Source organism: Emydura macquarii, unplaced genomic scaffold (assembly GCF_026122565.2).
Source record: "Emydura macquarii macquarii isolate MOO-44397 ecotype Brisbane River unplaced genomic scaffold, CSIRO-AGI_Emac_v2 contig_1551, whole genome shotgun sequence".
Classification (NCBI taxonomy): Eukaryota; Metazoa; Chordata; order Testudines; family Chelidae; genus Emydura; species Emydura macquarii.
The window spans coordinates 4,483,754-4,508,184 of record NW_027131688.1 but is presented as its reverse complement, the minus strand read 5'-3'; the positions used below and the strand labels follow the sequence as shown (position 1 = coordinate 4,508,184).

At 41.4% G+C, this 24,431-nt stretch overlaps 1 protein-coding gene across 2 annotated transcripts in view; it reads left to right on the top strand.

The window, feature by feature from the left end:
* The window catches only part of MDGA2 (MAM domain containing glycosylphosphatidylinositol anchor 2), a 628,431-nt gene that overhangs the window by 582,227 nt on the left and 21,773 nt on the right, over positions 1 to 24,431 (top strand). For both annotated transcript variants that reach the window (XM_067554719.1, XM_067554718.1), the window contains exons 11-14: positions 2,078 to 2,255; positions 13,458 to 13,478; positions 21,196 to 21,351; positions 22,549 to 22,707. In XM_067554719.1, coding sequence (XP_067410820.1) covers positions 2,078 to 2,255; positions 13,458 to 13,478; positions 21,196 to 21,351; positions 22,549 to 22,707 — 514 coding nt within the window. The remainder of the gene's footprint in view (positions 1 to 2,077; positions 2,256 to 13,457; positions 13,479 to 21,195; positions 21,352 to 22,548; positions 22,708 to 24,431) is intronic.

Here is a 24,431-nt window from a genome sequence, read left to right as displayed (position 1 = left end):
GGGCTGTTAAGAAGTGTGGAGCCTGTTCCTAGTCAGTGCCGAGTGTCCCCCACTCCTGCTGACTTCTGGCGTAATTCACCTGTGAAGTGTGAGATCGTGGGGTTATGGAACGGTCTCGCAATGATTTCGTGCTCATTGTACAGCTAAGAGGCGTTTCCTTCGAACTGCTGACTCTGTTGGAGGTTTGAGAGTCAAGCTGGGTGATTCCTTTCTCACTCACTGATAGAAGTGGTCATGCAGGGGAGTCACCCTGCTCTCCGTTACTCCTGTACCTTCTCATTATTGTTACAAGGAGGAGGGAGAAAAATTGTTCTGTTAACCTCTGAGGAGAGGACAAGACAAAATGGGCTTAAATTGAAGGAAGGGCAGTTTAGGTTAGATATTACGAAAATCTTCCTAGCTGGCAGGGTGGTTACACCCTGGAGTAAATTGCCAAGGGAGGTTGTGGAATCTCTGTCATTGGAGATTTTGAAGAGCGGGTTGGACAGACACCTGTCAGGGAAGGGCCAGATAATAGTCCTGCCATGCTTGCAGGGGACTGGACTAGATGACTTCTTGAGGTCCCTTCCAGTCCTACACTTCTATGATTAACTTCAGTTCTGCCCCAGATGACACCGGGGCTGCCCCATTGCCCTAATGGGGATGCAGAGAGGCCCCTGACTGGGCATGAGGGAGCAGTGTTTTCGGTGAGGAAGGATGGACCCCAGCTCGCTCTGCCACGGCTGAGAGCACTGCAGAGAGAAGAGGAGTAAGGAGAGGTGGCCAAAAAAGAGAATCCCTTTCCTCAAACAACGTTCGTGCTTTTGAATACAAGTTTCATCCTGAAGCAAGGACAAAACGCCAAAAATGCAAGTTGTCACGGAAAGGGATTTCCAGAAAAACTCCATTTCAGGAAAACAGAAACAGAAATGATCAGCTGCCCTCAGGGAATGGTCTGTGACGCTGACCACAGCTTTCCAGGGTGCCTGCAAGAGTCGGCGAGATATTGCCCATCTTCTGGAGCTTGGGGGGAAATTGGAAGGCAGAGCAGCCTGGCTCTGTGCTTCTCCATCCTCTGGAACTGGGAGGGAGGCAGGGAACTTGCCTGCGTTTTGAAGAATGTTTTATCATGTCTGTGATGGATTCGGCAGAACGTTTTGCTCTACCAAAGTGGCGTTTTCCAAGAAAACTTAAGTTTCATCAGAAAATTGCCAGCCAGTGCGAGGCAAAAGCACTTACTTTTGACATTACTGTCAAACACGCATTAGGAGCAGGTCTGCCAGGCACAGCGCTGCCTTGTACACAGTCTCTTTGCAGGGCATAGCCACGCTGTGAAAGGACATTCAGGAATAGCAGCGAGCACAAATTTGGGACCTTTAAGTGCATCACCTGAAGAGCTGATTTTTAAAAGAGGGTTCGTGTACACCATTCATAAACCTAATTGAGTCTCTCCGTTGAATTTGTAACTTAAAGCCAGAATTTTAGAGGTATTTAGGTGCCTACAGATGCCGAGAGATGCTAGTGGGATTTTCAAAAGCATTTAGGTGGCTATCTGAATTTTTAGGCAACTAAATACTTTTAAAAATCAGGACCCTGGTGCTTTGTATTAAGCCTCTTTCCAATAGGTGTTAGAAACTTTTTAAGATGAAAAACTGAAAATGCTTGGTTTCTTTCATATTAATGAACCTCATAGCACTCTGAAAGGTCTGTCATTATGTGTCCCCCAAAAGCACTTGTGAGGAGCAGATGTGGAACAGCAAAAAATGGAATGAAGAGTTTGATGCGTAGGAATGGTAGGTGGAACAAATGGAATTAACTTATTTGCCCTCACATTGCAGAGGGTAGGAATTGTGGTTTTTAAGACCAGTTTCCTCTGCAACTTCAATTAGATGATCCATTAGTTATTTAAAAAAAAATGGCTTTTGTGTTTTCGGTTACAGAAGAGAGATTTTGTGTTCTGATCCATAGCTAATCAAGCAAACAGTGAAATATACTACGTATGCAGCACTTCTGCATACCCCTGTGCTCCATTTCCAGAATCAAATGGTGGCAGTTTGTGCAAAAAGCTCCAATCTTTCCGTGATTCTTTTGATTTCAGGCCGGACAACAGCGTTGGTGGGAACAGGAGATCACGGTAAATGGAAACATTCAGAAAGGAGAGTTAATTACATACAACCTGACTGAGCTGATCAAGCCAGAGGCTTATGAAGTCCGCCTGACTCCCATCACCAGATTTGGGGAGGGAGATGCAACCATTCGTGTCATCCGATATAGTGGTAAGATCTTACTGTAACAGAAGCCATATTGGAATATGGGCCACACTGTTTAAAGTAACTTGTAACATGCAGTTCAGAGCAGGCTTTAGTTGCTGTCACTGTAAACTGCATAATAATGCTCAAAGAGCAGGTATCAATGATTTGATGTCAAATTGAGGGAATGGATCTAGTGGGGCCCAGCAGGGGTCTGTATTGGGTCCGCTACTATTCAATATTTTCATTAGTGACTAATGGAATGCAGACGGCATGTCACTAAACGGGGAGGGGTTACTAGCATGTAGAAGGATGGGGTTCCAATTTGAAATGACCGTGACAAGTTGGTCTGAAATAAACAAGGTGAAATCCAATAAAGAGACACGCAAAGTACTACACTCAGAAAGAAAAAATCAGATGCACAAATACAAAGGGAGGAACTAAATAGTAGTACTGCTAAGAGAAGGATCTGGGTATTATAATGGATCACAGACTGAATATGGGTTAATATTGAATATGAATGTGAATGAATGAATATGCAAAAAAGTATTCTCATTCTGGGGTGTAATAACAGGAGTGTTGCATGTAAGACGCAGGAGGTAATTGTCCTGCTCTATTTGGTACTGGTGAGGCCTCAGCTGGAGCATTGTATCCAGTCCTGGATGCCACACTTTAGGAAAGATGTGAACAAATTAGAGAGAGTCCAAAGGAGAGCAACAAAAATGATAAAAGGTTTAGAAAACATGAGGAAAAGCTAAACAAAACCTGGGCATGTTTAGTCTTGAGATAAGAAGGCTGAGGGGGGACCTGATAATAGTCTTCGAATATTTTAAAGAGGAAAGTGATCCGTTGTTCTCCATGCCCACTGAGGACAGGACAAGTAGTTATGAACTAAATCTGCAACAAGGGAGATTTAAGTTCAACATTAAGAAAAGCTTTCTAACTGTAAGGACAGTTAAGCACTGGAACTGGCTTCCAAGGGAGGTTGTGGAATCCCCATCACAGGATATTTTTAAGCAAAGGTTGGACAAACACCTGTGAGGGATGGTCTAGGTTTACTTGGTCCTGCCTCAGCGCAGGGGGCTAGACTTGATGGCTTCTCGAGGTCTTCTTCTCTATGACTCCATGAAATTGAAGAAATGGGTAGAATTATGTTTTAGGTCCCAATCCTGTAATTAGACTGTCACAGGTAGACCCTTGTGCTCGCATAAAGCGTGGTGCTGTGCATAGAGCTGGGCAGCGGCAGGCATTTCTATTTCCCTGGAAATTCCACAATCTCCATTTTGTTCGATTCTGAACCGGAACGAAGCCACAAAAATTTGGAAATTTCTCATGAAATAAAATTCAGGAAAAATCATTTTGGGTAGATTGAAACATTTAGTCTGGGTAAAATCTAAATACTTTGTTCCGTTTTTAACCTTTCTAACTTTTTATTTTATATATATATATATATATATATATATATATATATAATATATGAAGTTAGTTTTAAAAAGTTGTTTCAAAACAAAGGTAAATATTCCCTTCTGAAAATGTCAAAACCCTTCCTCTTGGAACTTTTTCCAAACAAAATTTTGTCAATCTTGACACTTTTTTAGAACATTTGAATTTTGACAAAAACAGCCTCTTTCACCCCAAAAATGTTTCAGCCAAAAAAATTCGGACTCTCTCTAGTTCAGGGCAAGTGTAAGAGTCTTCCTACTATAACCCCCAGATGCTCACATGAATCTAGTTGGGAGGTAGGATTGCTATAGCCTTCATTTGATGGAAATCTCCAAACTCTGCACAAAAACCTTCATTTTTGTGAATATTTGCTGAATGAATTGAATTCTCCTTTCCTGTCTGTTTCCCTTTTGTGTTCACTTTCTGCAATTTTCATAATGAAAGGACTATATCCCCACATAGTGCATCTCTACTGAAGTCAGTGGAGCTGGGCCAAAATAATACTAACTGAGGACCTGGCCCAGTGACGGGAAGGATTTTTAACTGAAAAAATGAAGTCCATTTAAGCACATATTAGAGGATATTTGTAGAAAGGGAATTTTAAAGTTGGAAATGCAAGTGTCAGCATTAGAAACCTGATTCTGTGTTACCCTCATCCAAACAGGAAAGAGACGACATGTGACATGTCAAGTCAAAACTAACCAATATAATTCCTAGACATTCCAGCACCTAGATCGCACAGTGACCAGTGCTATATAAATATTTAAGAGAGCTCGATTTTTGGATATCAGCTATAACAGATGGCTCAGAGGCAATCTGCAGACCAAGAATTACTCCCAGAAATTATCTGTCAAATAATTTTGAATAATGAATCGATTTGAGAAAACTGTAAAGTGCTGGTGCACAGTTCATGAAAAAGAAAAACAGGCTGCATTTCTCAGATAAATTATTCATGATCAATTATTAGCTCAGCCATGCTCAATCCCAATGCAAATCATTTATGTGTGTGTGTTAATATCAACAAGAAAAAATGAGAAGAGATCAACAGAAATATTGATTCCACAGGCACAGATATGTACTTTCCGCTTCAGGACAGTTACCCTGCGCACAGGATGAATCGTCAAACTCGAGATGTTTGCATTTTGCAGAAAGTAGAAGTCTAAGCAACGTATTTGTGTCTGAATGGATGAACTAACCAAAGCAGGAGCTGAAAGAAGAAACATTTTAATAGCACTTCAAAGTGAAAAATGCTTGTTCATCTGCTGGCCGGACTCGAATAATCCAGGGAGAAATGAGGTTTAATATAAGGGAAGAAACCTCCATAATCCAATACCTGACAATACCCTCTTACCATATGTACCTATGTACATAGGTACAATACCCTCCTGCTTTAGTTACTTATATGGCCCCTTTAGTGTAGTACTGTAGTAGTGTAGTACATGAGCACTTCACAAGTGTAGTACTAGGTAGGGAAATGTTGACGACGTTTGGAGATTTCCATAAAACAAAGGCTATAGCAATTCTACCTCCCAACTAGAATTGAGGCCCAGAGAGACTGAGCAACTTGCCCAAGGTCATATGGGGAGTACGCGGCAAAGCAGGGAATTAAACCCAGGTCACTTAGGTTGCCTGAGCTCCAGGTTAGCATCTTAACCCCTGGGTTATCCTTCCTCTTCCTAAGATATGCAAAGAGCAGCATCCCGTTGATGGGTGCTTAGCACATCTCCCCAGTGCTCCTCTGGCAGTGCCGCTTGCCTGTGGAGTACAAGAGATTGTTTCAAGTATCCGTTGCGGCAGTGTGCTAGAAGCATATACATTCACGACCCACAAGGTCACTTGCAGAATTCAGGTTTTTGCTGACTTGTTAAGTCAAGGGAAGTGTCTAGTCCAGCATGGGGAGAAACACCTCCTTCGTGTGACATAAAGGGCCTGCTTCTGCTGGAGGGAAGTTTGTTCTCCGATCAGACACTGATACAGATTTGAATGAAATACACACGCAGTTTAAATGTGCTGATTGGGTACCCACTGCAAAATCAAACCACCCAGCAGAAAACAAGCACTTTGCATTATATGCCAGATGGATACCGTCCTTTTGGAATGAAACTCAGTGCTATTGATGCTGGTGGCTGCAACTTTGCTGCTTTAAAGATCACAAATGGGCTGCAAATCAACAGGAGAAATCTCAAGCCGCTTTCCTTTAAAGTAGAACTCTAGTTTACTTTCATGCACTTCAAATGCGGGTGTATGTCAGCGTCACTATCATAACAGTTGTCTCAGCACGCCTGTTGTAAAGCTACATTTTCAAGGTGTTCTAGATGCAGCCATAAAATAATGAGATCACACACATTTACCCCAGTGAAGAGTTTTATATTTATAACCTTGAAATGCTTGATTCATAGAGAGGTTGTTAATAGGCTGACAAGATGCATTTCACAGCAGCAAGTCCACATAAGTGTAGATGGCACATTGTAAATATTTACCCAAGAATTAAAATAAAAGCAGAGGGAATGTGGCTAGAAAGGACGATTAAGGTAACTATTTGCAAACCGCTTTTCAGTGCAAACACTTGTTCTTTGGGTCATCCAGCCAAGCAGAGAAGCATTTTGGAATTTTAAGATTTTTCAGAATATTTTTAATCAAATGTGTACTGAGTTGTATTCAGTCTCCAAGAAGAACATATCCTGGATTCCATTAGTACCAGCCAACGTTTCTCACATCATCTCTTTGGACATTTCTTATTGAAAAGTACAGTTGGTTTAATTCTCTCACTAATATATGAGTGTTCCGTTGTGAGCTCTGATATTGATAACCTATATCTCTTCGTATATTATACATTCATCATCAGGGTAATTATATTTTATTCCCTTTTTTTTAAAATCCAGGATAAAATGCAGCTTGGTCTCATTCTAACTAGAGATGTTAATTTGCAGCATCTTTCTTTGAACTGAGCTGAATGCTACAGCTGTACAGAGGGAGAACAGAAGGGCGGTGTCCCACTTAAATTCGACTTTGCAGAATTAAGATGGGTTTACACAGTGTATAGTCTGTGTGTTGGCTCTGCAGGGGGGTGGGGGGGAATTTTCACCCTTTAAGAGTTTTTGGAAAGTTTGCAAGAATCAACAAACAATTTTCATCATGTCTTTTCTTTTTGTGGCCACATTAGTCGTAGAGGTTAGTTTCCTCTGCGTGCTTCTGGCAGTGGTAGCGGACTGCTGGCTACCAGCAAGAAGTTAAAATGTCAGATTCTACCTTCATAAAACTTGAAAGATATGTGTGGAAAAAATAAACCTGGTTTGCACATCCACTATGTTTTTTTCCGAGGCACAGTAACTATAATTCTGTAGTTTCCCCCTGGTTAAAAAGCCATCGGTGAACTACAGAAAAGTAAAAACAGAACAGACTGATTTTAAATGCACAGTTTACTGGTACCAGAGGCTGGATCCTGCAAGAAGCCAGTAACCCTCAGTTTTCATTGACTTAAACCAGGATCCCACTTAGGACACCAATTTTCCCTTCTTCACATCTAAATCCAAATCCTATTATAGTTACAGCTTAATTTTTAATTCCCCGTTTTGCAAAGCTTTTCACTATGAAAACCATAGAATTTAACACACGTGCTATTTTCTGCTCAAGGGAAATGCAGGGTTGGAAACACTAAGATTAGTGCAAGTCCCAGGACTGAGGTATATTGCTAGCACTGTATGGAGATGTTTGTATAATACTCACCTGTACTATACATGTCTCAAGCACTAGCAGTCTCTCTCTTTTCCAAGCATTTTTATCCATCAGAGAGTCTCAAAAATGTAAACAAACATGTGCTTTTATGCTGTTCAATCTCCTCAAGACTTCAGAGTGCCTGTATTTTATTATTATGGAGCGGTGGTAGTCATTCCACAGGTAAGGTTTGTATCAGGCTTACATTAAAAAGCCCTATTTTCAACAACCTTTAAAATTTTTATTGACACCCTGAATGGTATGCTTGCTTTAGGCGAGAAATACAGTTTTTAGCTCTAGCATCTCTGATTTCAGCGAAGCGAGGCAGGTTTGCATGAGCTGGAGATCTGCCCAAAAATATTATACGCTAGGTGATCATAATTTCCCTGGGTTTTCAAAATATTCCCATTCAAAATAATGAAATTTCCACCCACAGTTTCTCAACTGCTTTATAAGCCCCAAATCTACACATATGTACAGTTCTGCAGATAACGAAATGTAGCATACTTCTTACAGGTAAACCTTCCTCACTATCAATTCATTCACACTGTCAGTGAAAACCAGCAACTGCAGATTAGCATTTACATTGTTCAGATACAAACACATGTAATTTCCAATGAGCTTATTTGAATTAATGTCCAAAATGTGGAAACTATAAATCAGAAAATCTCAGTAACGTGCTCTTTAGAAAATATCTTAGCCTCCTAACTCCTACTTTTGGCTGTAGATCAAAAAAGGAAACCACACTAATATCTGGATACTATCAATCAAAAGTACACACAAATACTTTATTTTCCATCTTCTTTCCACTGTGGCCACTTCATAGCATGGAGAAAAGACAGATTAACATAGTATGAATGACATCATGATTACATTCAGACTTGGCTTGACAAATCACTTCATAGATGCATATATTATTCTGCAAGAGAACACTCAGTGCTCCAAGTAAGCACAGTCACATCAATTTAAAGAGCACTAATCTACTTTGTAGGCCAGTGCAGTACAATTATGTCTTGTAGTTACAATTTAAAAAATCATCATCATCATTTCACATAAATCCATGTAGGCTTATATGGTAAAAGGTGACTATACAATTTCTGAATCTTCAGTCATTGCACTTGCAATCTGAACACACATTTTCTTTATGTGTGTTCCTATGTTAAAAAAAAATAAAAAAAATTCTTAGGTTGCAATTAAAGTTGCAAACTACACTTCGTCTTACCGATCCAAAAAAAAAAAAGAGCATTATTACTCCAGAGTACATAGAATGAGACTCCTGATATACCTGTACAGAACAAGAATAGTCTGCCATGCCAGCCTGCCAGTTACTACTCGAACACTTACATATCGGTAGGGTAAATGTTAATTTAAAAAAAAACCCAAAACATCTTCTGTAGATTAGGAGAGTACATAAGTATTATACACCTTGATGCTGAGATCAGATCAGACTCCAGGTGGCAGTAGCATGACAAGATGGTAAGTGTGAAAAATTGGGACAGGAAGTGGGTAGGTGATAGGCACCTGTAAAAGGAAAAGCCCCACATATCGAGACTGTCCCTGTAAAATCAGGACGTCTGGTCACCCTAGGTGGGTGCGAAGGTCCAGCCACATAGATTCAGTTGCAGGATTGGGACGTTAGAAAAGAAGATTAGTGAGTTGCACTCTAGCACAAAATTAAGGCCTTTTTTGTGCTGGGCAAACAGAAATTTCCAATATGTGGGTGTGTGTGTTAAAAACAGCGTGTTAAGTTAGGTGTCAGAATTAATAGGCCAGATCCTCAGCCATGACTGTTTTCCTTTGTGTCTCTTAGGAAATATTAAGCTGATTAAGCTTTCTCACTTTGTTTGCCTTGTGTATTTAGATTTCATGCTCTTTGAAGCAAGGACTCTCTCCAACCATGTATATGTATTGTGCTTAGAACAATGCAATCCTGATCTTGAGCGGGGGCCTCTATGCACTATTGTAATTAGAGCTGGTCATGACATTTTCAACATATCATTTTTTCCACTGAAAAATGCCCGTTTGTCAAAAGAGAAACTGTTTGCCAGACAGGGTCAATTTCAATGAATGTCCCTACTGGAAACATTTTTGGGAGGAAAAATCTTGTTTTCAGATGTACAAGTTGGGAAGTTTTGAGTTGAAACGGCTTTTCATTTTAAAAAATGTAATAAATTTAGACTAAAAATGTTTTAAAAAAGAGGAAAAAAAAGTCAAAATCCAAACCCAAACATACTGATTAGCCTGAACTAAAACTTTTCTTCAGATTTTTGGTTTGCAACAAATTTGAAATTTAGACTTTTTGTCCCAGTTTGGGATGAACATTTTTTCAGTATCTCAAAAATTTTCTTTTGGATGGGGGAACTGTTTCCCGCCTAGCTGGAATTATCATACCAATAATAAAAAATATAATGAGATAGCTGAAGATAAAGTATATTTTACCTTAGCTTTGACTTCCAAAGTTATTAATCCTTTTTTATTTTAATGAGATGTGTAAGAACATAAGAATGGGCATACTGGGTCAGACCAATGGTCCTCCATCTAGCCCAGGATCCTGTCTTCCGACAGTGGCCAATGTCAGGTGCTTTAGAGGGAATGACCAGAACAGAGCAATTATTGAGTGATTCAGCCCTTGTCATCCAGTCTCAATATCTGGCACTCAGAGGCTAGGGATATCCAGAACATGCGGTTTCATCCCTGACCATCTTGGCTAGGCAGCCATTGATGGCCCTATCCTCCGTGAGCTTAACTAATATGATTTTGGTCTTCACAACATCTCCTGGCAATGAGTGTAATTTTGTGTGTTCTTTGGACTAGCACATAAGGCCACCTTGATTTTTCCTTCAAGTTTTTAATTTTGGAAGAATTTGTGGTGAAGTTAAATAGGTTCATATATAGGTTTTATAAATTGAAAGAGAATCTCATGCTGAACGTGAAAAGGTTTTTTTAAATTTTTTTTTTGGACAAAGAATAGAAGACGAGAACATAAAAGAGCTCTTTGCCATGGTTTGTGTGGTGTAACCTGCAGGGACATGGTTCACCAGAAATAAGGTCTTGAAATTACACTGTGGTTTATGCCCCGTGTGCCTGGGGGGAAAAAAGCTAACTGAACAGACAGATTGTATCTAGCAGAGTCCAACAGTTTTATCACAATTCTTTCTGTTCCGAGTTCGCTTTCTGTATAAAGCATCAGATCAGCTGGAGTCAGGATGAACTGACTAGAATGGTTATAACTTTGAACTTTAAAGAGTTTCTCAACAGTTCAAACTCAACCTTAGGAATTTAGTCCTTCAGTCATCCATTAGCTTCCCTTCAAGGCTAATTTTACTTACGACTTCTGGCTCCCACAGCAACCTGACCTTTCAGAAATGAGAATTTGAGAATCATTTGCCCCTGTTTTATAGCTACTTGCTGCATTATTTCAGAGAGTGCTTTTTTGCCAGCTCACCATGTGTAAATAAGTTCAGCCTAACCATAGTTTAATTTGTTGTTCTGCTTTTGTCAATCAGCCTGAACTGAAGCTTGTTTGGCAGACAGCCCTGTTTGGTCTGGTTGCTGTACTCTGACTAGTCTGAATAGCATGGCTCAAGGTGACCCATTAATGGTAGTTTCTATAAAAACTTCTCTGTACAATTACAAAGCAAGCCTCACTCAATGCCATTTCCAGCAATTTCCGCTAATTCTGCATTCAACCACTCAAGAAGCACACAAAATGAATGTTTCTTGAAGAGCGGAAGATAATTTTTTTAACAAATGCATGTGTGGTTATCTAATGGAATGGAAGGGCTACATTTCTCTGGCAAATCACAGATCATTCTTGTAGGTAAAGCGAGATAAAAAGGCAGAGCTACTAAATAGACGTTTTTTGAAAACGCCAGGTGGAATCCGCATCTACGTATAACTCAGGTGGGAAGGTCAGAAGCAAAGTGGTGACTAGCCATATCAATGCATGGAGATAATAATTGGGATGAAATCTGTTATTAACAAAGCTACCTGTCTACATCTACAGGGCAGTAGAGTTACAAGGTTTAATCAAACGTCATTTGGGGGCAGAATTAGATTGCAGAGTTTCTTTAGATAAATGTCCCTTTCTGATTCTGGGCTTAAACCCACAATCTCTCATGGGTACGAGTTACAGGAACAGGTCTCTGTTTCCTGAATTACCCCCCAGATGAAATTCACCCCTGTGCAGGGGGCATAGTACATGGCCTGTGCACCATCTAATTCCCAGTTCAGCCTTATTTTGAGGTCTTCAGTGATGCATAGGGGTGGTACTGACCCTCTAGACCAGAATGAATTTCATCCCTACTCCATTAAATAGGGACTTGTCATTCTGATTTCAAAACACTCCATTGTGGAATTGTAGAAGTAAAGGTTCTATAGATGGAAAAAAAAGAATGTGGGTCCCGGGGAGTTCAAAGCAATTACACCACAGATCTATGAACCGCACAACCAAGTTTATCTGCCATTCTCTGAGGCTTAAGATTACTGGGCCTTATCGTCCTCCTTTGGATCTGTGTGATTAGCAAAGTAATTACCGTAATATTTTATAAAATGACTGCCTTAACCTTCCAAGTTTATAATCCTTCAGTGATATGCATATATTGTACCCGGAACTTCATAGAGAGGGCAGTGGGATAATACATTTAAGAACTGTATTTTATTTATGTCCTGGCCAATAGCTTTCAATCCTTCATTGTTTTAAAGGTAAGTATATAATGCAACCAGTGAAAAATGTTATACAAAGCAGCATCCTATACAGCTTTTTAGAATCGAATACTTTATTTACATTATGTTGTCTTTTACTAAAAAGAAATTCTGTATGTTCAGCCTGCTATTGTTTGAAAGTCAGATGGGAGCTTTTGGGAATGCTACATGTTCGGTTTGTTTCCCAAGCGCATTTTCCAGCATGTTTTTCTGGCATTCAACTTCATTTAAATAGGGGTGTGACTGGAATTTTTGTAAAGAGGGGGCCCAAAGTTCTCATCACACTGCCTCTGCACCCGGACCCTTGCTCTCCTCCCAGCACCCAGCTCCACCCACTCTCCTCCTGCTACCTCACACCCAGCCTTGTGCTCCTCACCCCCCACATTGCCCCAGCTCTGAGCTCTTCCCTGCCCGATAACCAGCCCGGACAGACGGTCAAGCTGATGAACAGCATCTGCAGCAGGGGCCAGGCAGTTTCTGGCTGCCCCTGGCCACATCCTCCCTCTGCATCTCCACTTCCCCAGGAAGCATCAAAAGTGCAGTTCCAATCCTCTCACCCTCCTGGGGGCTAGGGTTCCCAGAGCCCCCTACTCCACTTCTCCCAGAGGCACTGGAATGATTGCAAGGGGGTGGGGCACACAGGATCACAACTGCCTGGCTGCTCCTCCGTCATGCCTGACGAAAAGAGTCTCTTCTCCCATGCCACCCAGCTCTGGTCAGCGGCTAGAGGCAGCCTGGGCCTCCTTTCCCTCCCCCACTTTTGCCCCTTCTCCCCCCTGCATTTAAAGAAAGCTGAAACAATGTAACACAGGAAGTGTGATTTAGGCTGAAATTTCACATGCCAGCATTTATAATCACATGAGAATGGATTCATTATGGGCAACATTCCTTGGAATACAGAGGGCCAGTGTCCTGCTAGAGTAAGTGATGCTCAAGGTCTAATACGAACCCTCTGCACTCTGTGACTTCTACCCGTTTTCCATCATGGGTTGGCTTCAACACTAAGACATCAGCCTGCTGTTCGCTGCATGGGTGCTTTCTTCCTGAAAATAACTAGTGTGAGGGTCCCGGTTTGATGCCTGATTCTGGCATCTTACTGTAAATGCCGAGATTGGTGTGAAAGAGCGTGCTCGACCCTGGAAAGAAGGAGTATCTCCCATTACTCAGCACTGATGTCTTCGGACAGTTTTAAGGAGCTGCAAAACCTTCTCAATCCCGCAGGAAGGTGGTTGTTACTGCTGACCCTAACAGTATGCGATCATCAGAGTTCTTAGACGGCCCCCAGGGGAAGACGTAGGATAAGTAGAGGTCTGCTTTTAAAAGACTTTCAAATCACGCTAATTGTGTTCTTTTTTGTCTTTCTTCCAGCTCCAGTAAATCCTCACTTACGTAAGTATTTTATCCTTTGCTTCACTTATTCATTTGAAGAATTAGCTTTGCATTAATTGTTGCTTCGTGGTTATGCAACAAATGGGCAGCATTTCATTTTCAGCGATGGTCCGTGAATTCCATAAGGTCCATTTTAATTCTGTCACACACGGCTGCACTCGCCTGCAGTTGGAGACTGGAACTTTTTTATTTCCCAGTTGCTAAACAAACAATACTCAGATCAATAGACGACTGGGGCTGCAGCATGTACCCGTTCCCAGTGTCCCAAACAGCTGATTAATCCCTAAGGGAAAAGTGCATATGCTTTGAAAGGTCCTCCAGTTCTGTGAGCAAATGGTCTTTAATTAACAGTGAAAGGGGAAAGTGAATGTGAACGAGTGGGTGAAGCTATGGACTCCTTAGTGTAATCCGGACAAATACGAAAATACTTGAGTGTGTAACTCTGCACCCAAACTTCATGAGTTTGCGAAATTAGGTTAATAATCTTGAAAGAAAAGGCATTCTCCTAAGATTGATACAACTTCCTCTCTCTGTTTCCTGTTGGACCAGAGACACTATAGTGTTTGTCATGGTGTTTTGACACTTTGGATTCTGGTCAGAAACTCATAAATCCTGGAGATAGGTACATGTACATAAGGGAGATGAATTATCGCTCCATGCCATAGTGATTCCGTGCTTTGCTATGGGAGTGTGTACAGATGCACCAGAGAAGGACAAACTGGTTCAGATAAAATAAGAACCAACCAGATCTATCACCATAGAGTCAAGCTGAATCATTACTGAGGTTCAGTAAACACTGTACTGAACATAAGATCAGAACATAAGAATGGTCATATTGGGTCAGACTAATGGACCATCTAGCCCATAGCCTGTCTATTGACAGTGGCCAATGCCAGGTGCTTTAGAGGGAATAAATAGAACAGGGCAATTTATCGAGTGATCCATCCTTTGTTGTCTACTCCCAGCTTCTGGCAGTCAGAGGTTTAGGGACACCCAGTGCTTGGGGTTGTGTCCCTGACCATCTTGACTAATAGCCATTAATGGACCTATCTTCCATGAAATGATCTAATTCTTTTTTGAACCCAATTATACTATTGTTGGTTAACCTTTCCTTTCTATTCATTCTCATATTCACACACCTCTGAGTTCAGATGTGTAGAAATACCACAAGAAGGGTTGTATTCTATGGGATAGACAGAGGAGATAGATAGTGTGGAAGACATAGTGAATATATATGTATGCAGTGTTGTTGTAGGCATCTCGGTTGGAGGATATTAGAGAGTCAAGGTGGGTGAAGTAATATCCTTCATTGGACCAACTTTTGTTGGTGAGAGAGACAAGCTTTCGAGCTCCCCCGAGCTCTTCTTCAGGTCTAGGAAATTTAACTGTGACACTCTGAGTCTCTCTAGTTATTTGTACATATGATTTTGAAAAACTATAATAATTTATTGGATGAGATGTTCAAGTAAATGAGAGCAGAGATTTCTTATTGTTTCTCCAAAGTATGTTACTATGCTGAAATCCATATACGTTTACCCATGGTGATATATTTGACAAAATATCCTGGTAGGGATACTTGACAAAAATAAATCTCCATAAGCACGCTGGCCGTGTGCTGAGTGTTAGGGGCTGCTGTGGCAAACTGAATAAGAAAGATGGAAAGTGCTATGGGCAATGAGAAACATACCTTTTATTGCCCAGACATCATGTTTAGTCAGATGTGCAGAAATACAGCTGGAAAGAGAAAGAGCCTAAACTATTGAAGGCTCATCGGTATTCTTGCTATCAGTCAACCACAATGGGGAGTAAAACTGGTTCTCGGCTACTGTGAATAGTTTCTCTGATTCTACAGTTCAAGAATACAGTAGATGACTAAATACTTGTGTAAATTTTAAACCTGTTTGTTAATGATCCTGTGTAGTGTGTTAATAATTAGGGCTGATTGGAAAGACTCTTATTGACTTCAGTGGTCATTTAAATAGCCCCTCATTGACTACATATATATTTAAGTTATTAAGAACATATTCAATAGTGATCCCAGGTGCATTAAATTACATTTGTCTCCAGTTCAAAAGTTCAAAAGTTCTTTCCTTCTTTCTTGGTAAATGTATTGCTCAGTAAAAAAGCCAGCTGAACAGTCCTGGACTTCAAGTCCTCTGTGTACAGAGCAATTTCAATGTGAAAAACATCCGTGCTGCATTAGTAAGAAGGATCACTTTTATCAGTCAAAGGGAGAATCTCATTGCCCTACCAATGTAGTCCTTGGTCTGTCTGCTCTGATCACCCTCCAACTGTGCTGGTGAGTTTGGGGAAATGTGTCAATCAAGACCTGGAGTGAGCGCATCCAATCAGATGGCAACAACTTTAAATCAATAACATCTGGAGCAAAAACCTGGCTCTGCTGAAGTCAATGGCAAAATTCTCATCGCCTTCAGTAGAGCCAGGCCTTCATCCTTTACATGGATTCAAACCTGGAAACTGGAGATAAAAAGTTTCATATTCCATTATCCATTCAACCCCATCATCTTTGTTTCCTAGATTCTCATCATCTTTGACTCTTAAGTGTTGATTTAAAGATGCTATATCTTTGTCTGTCTATGTAAGTAAACCACCAAAATTCTGTGTTCATGGACAATTAAAAATGTATTTAAAATCAAGGAAATTCTGCCCTTTACCTTAACTTGAGCGGCCTGATTCTTATCTCATGTGTAAATCAAGAGTAGTCAATGGATTTGCCCTGGATAAACTGGTTTGTATGAGACCACAATCATTCTCTTCCTGCATAAATTCTGCAGCACTCAGATTACATAAAATTATTGTCTATTATGAGACGTCTGCAATAGCTAAGTGAGCATTATCCACCTAAAGGCTGAGATTTAGCCTTAAATCTGTATTCCCTTTCTTTCGTGAGTTTATTAAAGACCATTAAGGATCTGTTTTCATGGCACGTGTATGTAACTCCCATTACTGTGAACAGAAGTTATGTCTGACTAAGGGAAGAGATTAGAATTTAAATATTCATATTTAAACTTGGGTTTTATGGAGCAATGAATGACATGAGGGATTAATAATAGCATCCGGAGCATTTTACTTTGAGGAGGCATTTTCACATTTGGCCCTGATTAGCAGTGAAAGTAATTAATGGCCTCAATCTGCTTCCTAAATTGGCATGGACTTGTAAAATAAAAGCAACACCACCATATTGATGCTGTTGACCTGAGGCCTATGACCTGATCCTGAATTATAAGGCTAGCTTAAAATATACGTATTTCAAAAGTCCTTCTATTCATTGTGAGTGAAGCCAATATAGCTGAAATGCAAGTAGGAGGATGTAAAGGATAAAGAGTCATGCTAAATTAGGTTTGGAGTATGCTGAGGCCTAATGAGGCTTGATAGGCATAAGTTTGTTATCAGGAGTATTATTGCTTGAACAAAGGCTATGAAATGATATATCGCAGCTGCAATTTCCCCACACGACAGGTAATGCAGTAAACAGAGAAGCAGGAGTCTGAGTTGGACTTGACCCCAGTATTTTCACCTGTGGGGCCCAGCCGAGGAAGTTCTGGGGCTGGAGGTTATATCATCTAGTAATAGGTATCTTGTTACAGCTCAGCAATGCATTTTAAAGAGGTAAACCACAAACAGAGGATAGCATCTTTTTTCAGTAAAATGTACTCGCATTGACATACCGGCACTGTTGGTAAAAGGTATTGATGCGAATGGTTGGGTTACCTGTCGGAAATGTAATTATGGTCCACTGAAATAACGTGTATAGGAAAGTGGAACCCCACTACTGGTCTCCTGGAATGCCAGATATGAATAGGAAGCGGAGACGTCATCAGATGTGGTCCCAGATGTATATGGGTGGAATGGAAAAGAGGTGTATAAAAGTTTGTCAGACCTAGCCCAAGTTGGGAGCTCAGGAATTAGAGTGTAGGTGACATCCAAAACCATCATCTCCTCTCGTGGCGTGCTTCACTGACTTTTCATTTCATCGTGGTTTCTAATATCTCCACAAGCTTGTAAGTATCCATAGTGTAAGATTGTAAGTATGAACAATGCAGGAAACTACTTTACAGTACTTCTTATTCCTATACTTATGCGTAATGGTTTTTCTATTATTTCAGTTATATTCATCTGTATTAACTGAATCTCATACAGTTTCTGTCTGTTTCACCCATCTCATTCCCTTAACTGGCACCAAATAGTCACCTGAATAAAGAACCTGTTATTTGTGACAGGTGCACTTTGCACCAGAAATTAATTCCAGGCTACAGTGCTGAGTTGCTCTCTTATTGATGCGCTCAGAAGATGGGAGAAAATGTGAATGGATACAAAGACTGATCTAACCTATCATGAGCTGGGGCACCTCAGCCAGACAGGGTTGTGTTGGGAAGCACATACTGCCAGTGCTCAGGATATACCAGTTTAATAGATGAATAAAGGAAGATCTGTTTAAAACCTCTTGAATTTTTGTATGGAAGATATACAGATCTGATCTCTCAAGTTATGTTCTTGTTTATGCTTTTGTCTGTTTGTTTATAGCTTTGTAGTGCCAAAAATACTTGGCGCTAACCCTGTCCAATTTATTCCAAATGGCTGACTCCCATTTGCAGCTGACACTGTGTTAAATAAATGGCAAACTTGTGCTTACTTTTTCATTGGGCCTGAAGAAACTTTTTTTGCTCACTCAAAGAAAAAGGCTTCTAATCTGCTGATGTGGAATTTCTAAATGAACCTTCTACTGCACGCTTCAAAGTGCAAATGTAGCCTTTAAACTACTGCAGCTCCGTTAGAAATTGCAAGACAGACAGAGAGGCTGACTTTAACTCAGCTTGTTGGAGGAGCTGGATCAGATTTTCCACTCTGGCTAGCTGTCACGTAATCAAGATTTCATCCTTGAATAGTATCACTCTGTGCAGGAGCAGCACGTTTAGGGTACTGACGACCCTGCATTTCAATCTGCAGAGTTCACTATTAATGCTATGCTTTGGGGGCAGTTGAGAGGGGTGATGGGCCCCCTACCAGCTCCCAGAAATGGCGGCAGGTTTGGGCCACAAAACCTGTGGCTGCTCTGAGATTTGCTTGGATGTTTGGGCAGTTGAAAGGGGCCACTTTGAGCTCTCCCAAGCCCCATATCGACATGAGTCTTGTTGTCAGGACACCCCTGGAACCACAGCTCAACCTTGAATCCCCTTGGGGGGGGGAAGGGGAAGACTTGTGGGACGAGCCAATGCAAATCAATTCCCATTTAATCAGAATTAGTATGTCTTGCAGCTTCCTTGGGGAGACCCTAGTGGAGGTGTTGCCAGTCCCACCCTGGTCCTCCAAGGCACCTGCTAGCAACACCCTCTCCTTTCAGCACGATGTGGGCAAGGATCAGAGGCTGCAGTTTCCATCCATCCATCATGGATGGCAGCTAAATGCCTTGGAAGCTATAGTAAGGGCTTGTATAAGCCCCATGTACACATACAGGATATTACATGGAACAAGCTCTTTTAATATTGGATGAGTGTAAAATACATTCCTTGAGATGACATACTCAGCTTCTATTTTGTTCATAGTCCTTTATCTGCACCAGCACTTCTTTCATGAGCTTTGTCAGTGTCACTGTGTACTCTTTTGTGAGCGAAGAAATAAAGCAGCAAATGCTAATCTGCATCAGTTCACATGCATCACTGTTCGGGTTATTGGATACCCCAGAGCGTGTAACTATTTTTCAGGTTTCTTCTTCATTGTGATGCTGCACGTGTATTTAACAAATTTGTATATTACCAATTTTCCATTAAATTGGACTCCAAAATGATGTGGGGAAGAGTTTCATAATTAAACAAATGAACAGCTGACTCTTAGTTATACTGATGATGAACATCCTTTCAGGTTCACTGAGGGATTGTGCTTTAGTTAACTTGATTCTTACAGTCAACTTTCGATGGCTCTACTAAATTCAGTGGATTTATCTGAGGAAACAAGTAAATCTGATCACTGTATTGAGGGAGTAGACGTCTGTGTCTGGGATAACCTGGTTTTGTCAGGGAATGTTTCACACTCAACACTATGGAGCAGACACTTTTCTGACAGCTTTTCTAGCTAACCAGAAGCAGGATGCAGAAAAATCTCACAAAGCGGCCGTAGGGCTTGGGGTGAAATTTCAAGCTTGATTTTTTTCAGCCGTGGGTATTAGATGGTTTCAGATCAGCTTCAGGTTGGCCTCCACTCTTTGTGATCCTTACCCAAACTTAGCTCCAGCTCCAAGGGCCCATGTGCTGATCTCACTGACACAGTACAACACCACCATCCTAAATGGATGTATGACATATTTAAACATTTGCACAGCTGCTCGACTGAGCACTCCTGACTAATCCCGCATAGAGTTTGGAAAATAGTAGTCAGAGCATTTGCCTAGCCTGTGGGAGACCCAAGTTGAAGTCCCTCCTTCAATTATTATTTAATTATTTATAAAAATGTTCAAATGAATACAAAGATTCAACAGGAGAGATTGACAGAGAGCCCTCGCTCACTGGTTAGTGCACACTGTTGCAATGGGAAGATCCATGATCAAATCCCTTCTTCACGTGAGGTGTAGGGGGCATAGAATGTGCATCTCCCAAATGCCAGGACGCTAAGGGTAATCACTGTACTCAAGATTATCCAGGAGGTCCTCCTTCCTTCCGCTACCCCACCTATTTTGTGCATGTAGTCTTCATTGGCTTCTGTCAAAATCCCTGCAATTGAAATTACGTTTTTTGAGTCGGGTTGAAATGAAACATTTACTATTGCCTTGACTCAATGTTTTTTGGACTTAAGGATTCACCTAAATTTTTTTTTAAATTTCATTTTCAGTTTGACTCAAAATGATTAAAAAAAAAAAGTTTGTACTTGCCAGCGAACCAAAAAAAGCCATTATTTGCCCAGCCCTGGAGGTTAGTGGTGTGCTACTGCACAGTGGTGAGTATACAGTGTGTGCTTGTGAAGGAGGTTGTAACAAATAGATGGTGTACAGACAACGGTTCTCTCCCTCCAGTGAAGAAATAAATCCACTGACCGTGCTGGGACAGAGCCCTCAGTCAGGCTGCTCGTGGGCGTAAAGTTCAGCAGGTGCCCTGAGGCCCTACTGCTGGGAGGGAGATGAGAATCCAGGCCCCACAGTCTTGAATGTTTTGGGTTACTGGCTAGCCAAAAGTACAGCTCTGTGCTCATGTCATAACACAGCGGTTGAGATACAATGAGTTGCAGGAGCTGACAGTCGCACAGTGTAAACAGGAGGAAACTACTGACAATTCCTCAGCTAAGAAGCCTTCGATTGTAGACCTCGCTTGCTCCTTAAACTGGAGTCCAGATCTCTTGTCATTATGGGTATGCGATAAAGGTATCTGTTCTCCTAGGCTTCTCCGAAGGGTGGGTGAGCTAAAAAGGGGCGATGGATAATGGTGGAGGGGGATCTATTTGATAAAATCTGTGCATGTTCTCAGTTTACATGTACATTGCGAAGGACAGCCAGGTGTATTTTTTAGCAATCACAATAATAAATAAAATAACCCTGGTAAAGGAAAGACACCCTCTTAACATTCTAGCCTGATTTCAGAGAAATTCACAGCTTCCAATATTAAGAATGGCCATTGTCCTTTAAAAAGTTTGTTGTACTTCACCACTTTCACATTAGGAGAAAAGGGGTGGCAATGACTGAAGACATGTTCATTTACTGTGTTGGCTGTAGGAGAGTTTCACTGTGGATTTGAAGATGGCAACATATGTCTATTCACTCAAGATGATACGGACAATTTTGACTGGACGAAGCAGAGCACTGCCACACGGGACACAAAATATACCCCAAACACTGGACCCAACGCAGACCGAAGTGGCTCCAAAGAAGGTAAAACGTAGCTTAGATTTCTGAAGTAAGAGATCTTCACCTGACGTAAATCAACATAGCTCCACTGAGGACCTGCTGCACATCTTAAGTCCCAGTCAGCCTTGTCTTTTCTTACATGACATCCAGCAGTATTTAGGATGAAAAAACTGACCTATGTTAATTCTGTAGGGACTTTTTAATATTTAGTAGAGATGATCCCAAAGCAAAACCTTGCATGCGAATGTTTACATACAGAGGTCAGATCTGTATCTAAAACCGAGCTTTGGGACTCCTGACCAGCCTTGTTTGTGACCATTTCTAATGCCGTTTTAAAGCTGATCACTTTCATACGCTAAGTCCTGTAGTGGTGTGTTTTTCAAACTCCCTACAATGTTCTGTAGCTTTTTAGTCTTTTAAATTCTTTCGTGGTCTCTCTCAGATTGTCAGACTGCAGGTTTCATTGCCCTGTCTTCAATGTGCATCCTGCTAAAGGGCGTGATTTGAAATCTGCCCTCCCTATTAACCAAAGCGCTGGGTTCTGAGTTTTATGTGCATTTGATTGTTGACTTTCAGACTTACAGTGCAGGACTGTGATCACTCACTACTTTATGGTACATACCCCACCTGCACTACCAGCCAAAGTAATGCTTGCATTTCCTGAGCTTGTTTACAGTGATTGCGCAAGTCACACTAAGGAAATAGTATCTATAATGCTGACATGGACCAGAAGCAGGATTATGTGTTCTTTCACCTTTGAACTGTGATTGGGAAGGCTACTGGAAAGGCTCCTTGTAATGATGACATCAAGACTTTTTTCATTATTTTAAAAAATATTTGTCTCTCGCTGTTTCTGTAAACACGTTGCAACCTCGAAACTGAGATGAACCTAAACCGAAAATCTCCCCTTGTCTCGTGTATACACACTGCATACACAAAATATACACACTGCATACACAAAGTTGCTTGTGAGTACTAAGCTACGAGCACAGATTTTTCTGTTAATAGAAAAAATATCTCCTTGAATTATTTGCTCGTGGAAACGCATGTGGTTTATGTAGGTCAAATGCAGCAAACAAGGCCCAGTGAGCTCAGCAGAGTCAGACAAATGTGAAACATGGTTCAAGGTTCTTAACAGCTCTGGTACTGAGCATCCTTACATGGAGAGAGAATGTGTTTAAAGACTGAACTTAACCATTTCCATTCTGGGCTTTTTTCTAGGTTTCTACATGTACATTGAAACGTCACGCCCGAGGCGGGAAGGAGAAAAGGCCAGACTTCTTAGCCCTGTTTTCAGTGTAGCCCCTAAAAACCCTTATGGAGTCACCAACACGGCCTATTGTTTTAGCTTCTACTATCACATGTATGGACAGCACATAGGTGAGAGGCAGCCAATGGTATTGTCATTTTTGTTGTGGGACGGGGTTCTCAAACTGAGCGTCGTGACCCCTCCGGGGATCATGGGATTATTATGGGGGGGGGGGTCACGAGCTGCCAGCCCCCATGCATGCTGATAAGGGTGGCATGGCATGGGGGGGGCAATCATCACTTTTGGTGGTGGGTCGTCACAGCCTAAAATACTTTCAAAGAGGGTCCCAGCAAAAAAGTTTGAAAACCGCTGTTGTGGGAGAAAAGATGGTTTTCTTTAAGGAAAAAAATAATACATAAAGCCTACTGAGGAAAGAAAAGTCACCAGCATCTAAATGGTAGCCCCTTTGTACAGCACCTAGCACAGTAGGGTTCTGTTCTATGCTTGGGGCTGCCAGGTGCTATGGTAATACAGATGATAGCGCGGTGTCCAATTAGCACCTTCATCACTTTGGGCTTGTTCCACACAGCCCACCCTTGGGGGTCAGCATGGAGTCACTTAATTCAAAGCATCGGGCAGCAGAGGGAGTTGCTTTTCGGTGCATGTGAACGTGGCTTTGAGAAAGGGCGTTCTCAAGTATGACAGAGAGAAACGGCTGCAAGCTCTTTCCTAGCACTCCACCAGTGGTTTGAGTTCCCCGCCTTGGGGAGGTGAGAGTCTGTTCAGACTCTTGTTAGAGTTGGGGTCACTTGATTAGCAGTTATAACTCTCCTCTGATGACTATCACAACGTCTCAGTACGGATTTCTGTAAGCTGGCCCTGGCCCTGGATGAAAATGCAAAAGAAACATCTCAAAGTAATTTTTTAAAAAAGCCACACATGATATTTCTAAAGGACCATGGCATATCTCAGTTATATATATTTATATATTAAGAAAGTATAAACAACAGCTGGGGGGGGGTCTCTCTGAATCCCATGAAACCCCAATGACTGAACAGAGCATCAGAATGTGTCTGAATGGATTTCCAACATCAAGCTGATTTCACGTTTATGTTGCTGAAATTACATTTTTCGGGACAAAAATCCCTCTGATGCATGCCGGGGGCTCCGTTTCGACTCCCCTTCCTAGCCCCAGGTAGGATTTAGCCCTAACTAAATCAGATGAATTGAACGAGTGTTATTAGTTGCCACTGCACGACTAGCCGTTCCAAGGCAGCCCCCAGGCAGGTCTGCAGCAGGAGCTTTCTTTTTAATGGCAAGAGATGCTGAGTTTGCGTCAGGTTTAGTGAGTGTCATTCAAAGAAACAAAATCCCCTGGAAAGCTGCTTATGGTATTTGGCAGTAAAGGATACAGTGAGGACGTGTAAGAAGCACAGCATTTTCCAAGAAAATGTTAGAGGTAGGTAAGATGTCAGCTTGACGTCCCTAGAGAATGACATCTGTCCACAGCATAATCACATCACTGATCCTTCCACTGTTGCTTTAGCCTCGTCTATGGAGCATGGACAGGGGAAGTTTCCATGTCTGCTCAATCCTTGGCTTCTCTGATGCGACTGTCAACGGAAGCGCAGTGCATGCTAATTGTCACAGGGCCAAATTCTGACCTCGCTGAGCAAAGCTGCCCAACAAAATGTCAGAGGACTCCCAGGACAACATTTGATTGTTGGTGTAAGATGATTAGTTTTGGTTTCAGCTTGGTTTGATCATTTTGAAAAAGGAGTGAGTTCAGTGCTCGTCAGGATGAGAGAGAAATAATAGCACCCTCTTGAGATATCTCTGCCAAAGCATCTCAGTC